This window comes from Bison bison, unplaced genomic scaffold, assembly GCF_000754665.1.
Source record: "Bison bison bison isolate TAMUID 2011002044 unplaced genomic scaffold, Bison_UMD1.0 scf7180017864295, whole genome shotgun sequence".
Lineage (NCBI taxonomy): Eukaryota > Metazoa > Chordata > Mammalia > Artiodactyla > Bovidae > Bison > Bison bison.
Genome location: NW_011494867.1, coordinates 10,200,647 through 10,204,087, shown reverse-complemented (window position 1 = coordinate 10,204,087; position 3,441 = coordinate 10,200,647). Strand labels below are relative to the sequence as shown.

At 52.5% G+C, this 3,441-nt stretch overlaps 1 protein-coding gene across 1 annotated transcript in view; it reads left to right on the top strand.

Moving 5' to 3' along the window:
* Positions 1-6: 6 nt before the first annotated feature.
* The window catches only part of COTL1 (coactosin-like F-actin binding protein 1), a 44,642-nt gene continuing 41,207 nt past the window's right edge, over positions 7-3,441 (top strand). The window contains exons 1-2 of the mRNA XM_010850820.1: positions 7-160; positions 429-511. Coding sequence (XP_010849122.1) covers positions 84-160; positions 429-511 — 160 coding nt within the window. The 5' untranslated portion in view covers positions 7-83. The remainder of the gene's footprint in view (positions 161-428; positions 512-3,441) is intronic.

Genomic DNA, 3,441 nt, shown 5'->3' with positions numbered 1-3,441 from the left:
GCTCCGCTCCGATCCCTGCAGCCCGCCCCAAGCGCGCTCATCTGTCGCTGCGAGCACAGTATCCCCACTGCGGCCCCGCGGCGATGGCCACCAAGATCGACAAAGAGGCTTGCCGAACGGCGTACAACCTGGTGCGCGACGACAGCTCGGCCGTCATCTGGTGAGGAACTTTGCATTGCTCTTCGAGCCCCGCTGCCTGAGCTCACAAGGGGCCTGGTGCGCTGAGCCGTCTTCCAGACGGGACGGATTAAGGGTCATCCCCGTGCGGTCTCCCCGCAGTCTTAACCCGGGACAGCGTGGAAAGCCAGCGCTGGCTTTTCGCTAGCCAGAGCATCTTTTAGATTGTTCTGTGGAAGCTCGGCACCGTTCAGGCACCAACGCTGATGTGTATGTGTATGTGTGTGTTTTTCTCTTCTCCCAATCCAAAGGGTGACTTTTAAATATGACGGCTCCACCATCGTCCCCGGCGAGCAGGGAGCGGAATATCAGGACTTCATCCAACAGTGCACAGGTAGGGAGACGCGCCTTCTGGGGGGACTCCCGGTCTTTTGGAACAAGGGCAATGCTAGGGAGGAGTCTGAGGCCACTCTGGGCGCCCCCAGCGCTGGAGGAACCAGATTGGAGCGTTCGAAAGCCTCCACAAGCCTTCTCTCCTCTGGGCATCCAGAACAACCAGAGGTGACCGGCAGCCTCCTCCCTCTCACAGTAACCTTTTCAGGCGGGACAGCTCCTTTGCCCCCATGGTCACTAGCTTTCCACCGTTAACTCATGGAGTTCCAAACTCCAGGGTCCAGCCCTCCCGGGTTTCCCCTTTCATTAGTCAGAGAGCCAAAATAAAAACAATCCTGGTGCTTATTGAAGGAGAAAGAAATGGTTAGCGACAGCCCTCTCCTTTCTCCTGCAATCATTGTCCATGTGCTGGTGATGTGTTTTTGTTCATAGAATATAGAGCAGAATATGAAAGCGTACATACCATATGATCCCATTTATGTGAAATTTTAGAAAAGGCAAAGCTAATCTGTAGCGTGAAAAGTCAGAAAAGTGGTCGGGCTAGCCACTGACTGGGGGGAGGCATATGGAAGGTGGGGTGGGGTCTCAAGGGGTTGGGAATATTCTGTATTTTGATTTGGGAGGCAGTTACACAGGTGTGTACATATAAGAAATCTTTCAAGCAAAATCTTTAGGATTTGTAAACTTTGTGCCTTTCCCTGGGTTGTCTTGAACCAGTAAGTGGAAAAAACACATGCATGTACAACCACAACCTCCAATCCTTGCCCCCCAACACACACCACTGAAGCAAAAGGCCCAGCATCACTGGTAATAAGGCCCTTTAAAGCTAAGCTTGGAGGATGGGCTCTTTTTCTGGGCTCTGGGCTCTAGCTTGGAAATAGATATTTTCAGACAAAGGCAGTACGGCCTGAAAGTTAGGGTGGGGACCTAGAGTCAGCAAGGTAGGTTTGAATCCCCTTGTGGCCACTTTCTAGCTGTATGGTTTGGGGCAAGTTACTTAATCTCTTGGGGCCTTGGTTTCCTCCCCTGTAATCTTAGAGGGCTGTCGAAAAGATAGGTGAGTCAGTGCCTGTACAGATGACATGGTCATTTGTGAAATAAATAAAAAATACAACACTATGCTCAAGATCATGCAACAGCCCCTTTCCTTTATTCAAATGACTATTTTGAATTTATTCTAATTCAAAGAATATCTATAAAGTGTCTGCTGTGGGCTGGGTGGTACTGAGATTTACCATCCCCCCCCCACACAAAAAATCTCCCAACTAAAACATCTCCCAGAGCTACCTCTAGACCTTCACTCACTGCTTTTGGACAGGATTGTTTAAAATGTTGTTGTTTAGTTAAGTCGTGTCCAACTCTTTTGTGACCCCATGGACTGTAGCCTGCCTGTAGGCTCCTCTGTCTGTGCAATTTCCCAGGCAAGAATACTAGAGTGGGTTGTCATTTCCTTCTCCAGGGGATCTTCCCGACCCAGGGATGGAACCCAAGTCTCCTGCATTGGCAGGCGGATTCTGTACCACTGAGCCATCTGAGGAACCCTTTGTTTAAAAGCAGATGTGTAAAATACTATCACAACTCACATCTATTGAAGTGCATGGGGCCAGGACTGAAAGCCAGGCCCCTGACTCAGGAACCCTGTCTCTCAGCCACCTCTGTCCTTTCACCACCATGATGCCTGCTTTCACAAGTGGAGTAAGTGCAGCCTCCTGGGGTTTGGTGTATAACTGGGAGGCTCAGCAGTATTTTTTGCCTTGCCGGCTCTGAGCTTTTCTCACAAGCCAGCTTCCTTCCTCTCTGGACAGTAAAGTAGCAGTTTCCTCCTGCTAGCCATCCATCATCCCCACCCCCTGCCATCAGACTGGGGTCTTCTCCTCCCACCCACCCCCCAGCTTCTGAAGCTATTGTTCTGTCCATTGAGTAGGAGAAGGTGACCCCGGGAATAAAGAGCATCCTGTGAGTGGATTCTGAATTGGGGAGGCTGTGGTCAGAGAACACTTCCTCCCTCCCTGGGGCTTCCTTCCCCCAATAATAGGGATGGCAGTGGGGAGGGCCTGGTGGGAGAGCTAAAAATGCTTTCCCTGCTGCTTGTTGAGCTTATGAATGGGCCGTAGGATCTGAAGGCTCCGTCTGCTCTGGCTGGAAGTCCGCCTTCCTTCCCCAGCCGTCTGTTGGACAAATGCATAGGCGAGCTGTGGTTGCCGTGCCTGCTCTTGTTTGTCTTAGGAAAGCCTGTTCTATCATGCCACCGTGTCCTCCTAACTCAGTGACCAAGGGTTCGGAACGCTGACTAGTAGCTTTCTACACGCAAGTCACTGCACTGGGCACACCTTGTCTCCGTTTCTGAGCTTGCTTCCCTTCCGTACGTAGGTGGGGAAACGGAGTCCCAGAGAGGTTAAGTGACTTGCCTGCAAGTCACAGCAAGGTCGTGGCAGGCCCGGGGCCTTGAACCCGGGCAGAGTGGCTTTGAGGCCTGTGCTCTTGACCTCTTCTCACTAAGAAAGTGGTTTAGAGGCTCATTCCTGAGTCGTGGAGCATCTTTGCTGTACAGCAGGTTCTGGTCGGGGCTGGTGGGATTGTTGGCAGTTACAGAAGACACGTTCGCCCACTCCTGTGATGCAGGGAGGCCTCTCCGTGGCCCTCATCTCTGGCCAGGTGTCCTGACAAGCCGGAGGGTCTAGTGCTCCTGGTCTGGCATAGCCTTCCTATTTCCAAAGCTCTCACAAGGTCACAGGGGACCTGGGAGCCTAAAAACAGTGCCTGGTCGCTCCTCCGTCTGCCCTGGGGGAATGAGGGGCTTGGAGGGCCCCCCACCCCCACTGTGGGCTTTCTCTCCTCCTTGATATCCTCGCCCTGCCCCCCATCCTTGCTCTGAAATGCCCTCTTTCGCCCCTCCTTTGCCCTCTGGCTACTATCTTTCTTCCGTCCTCT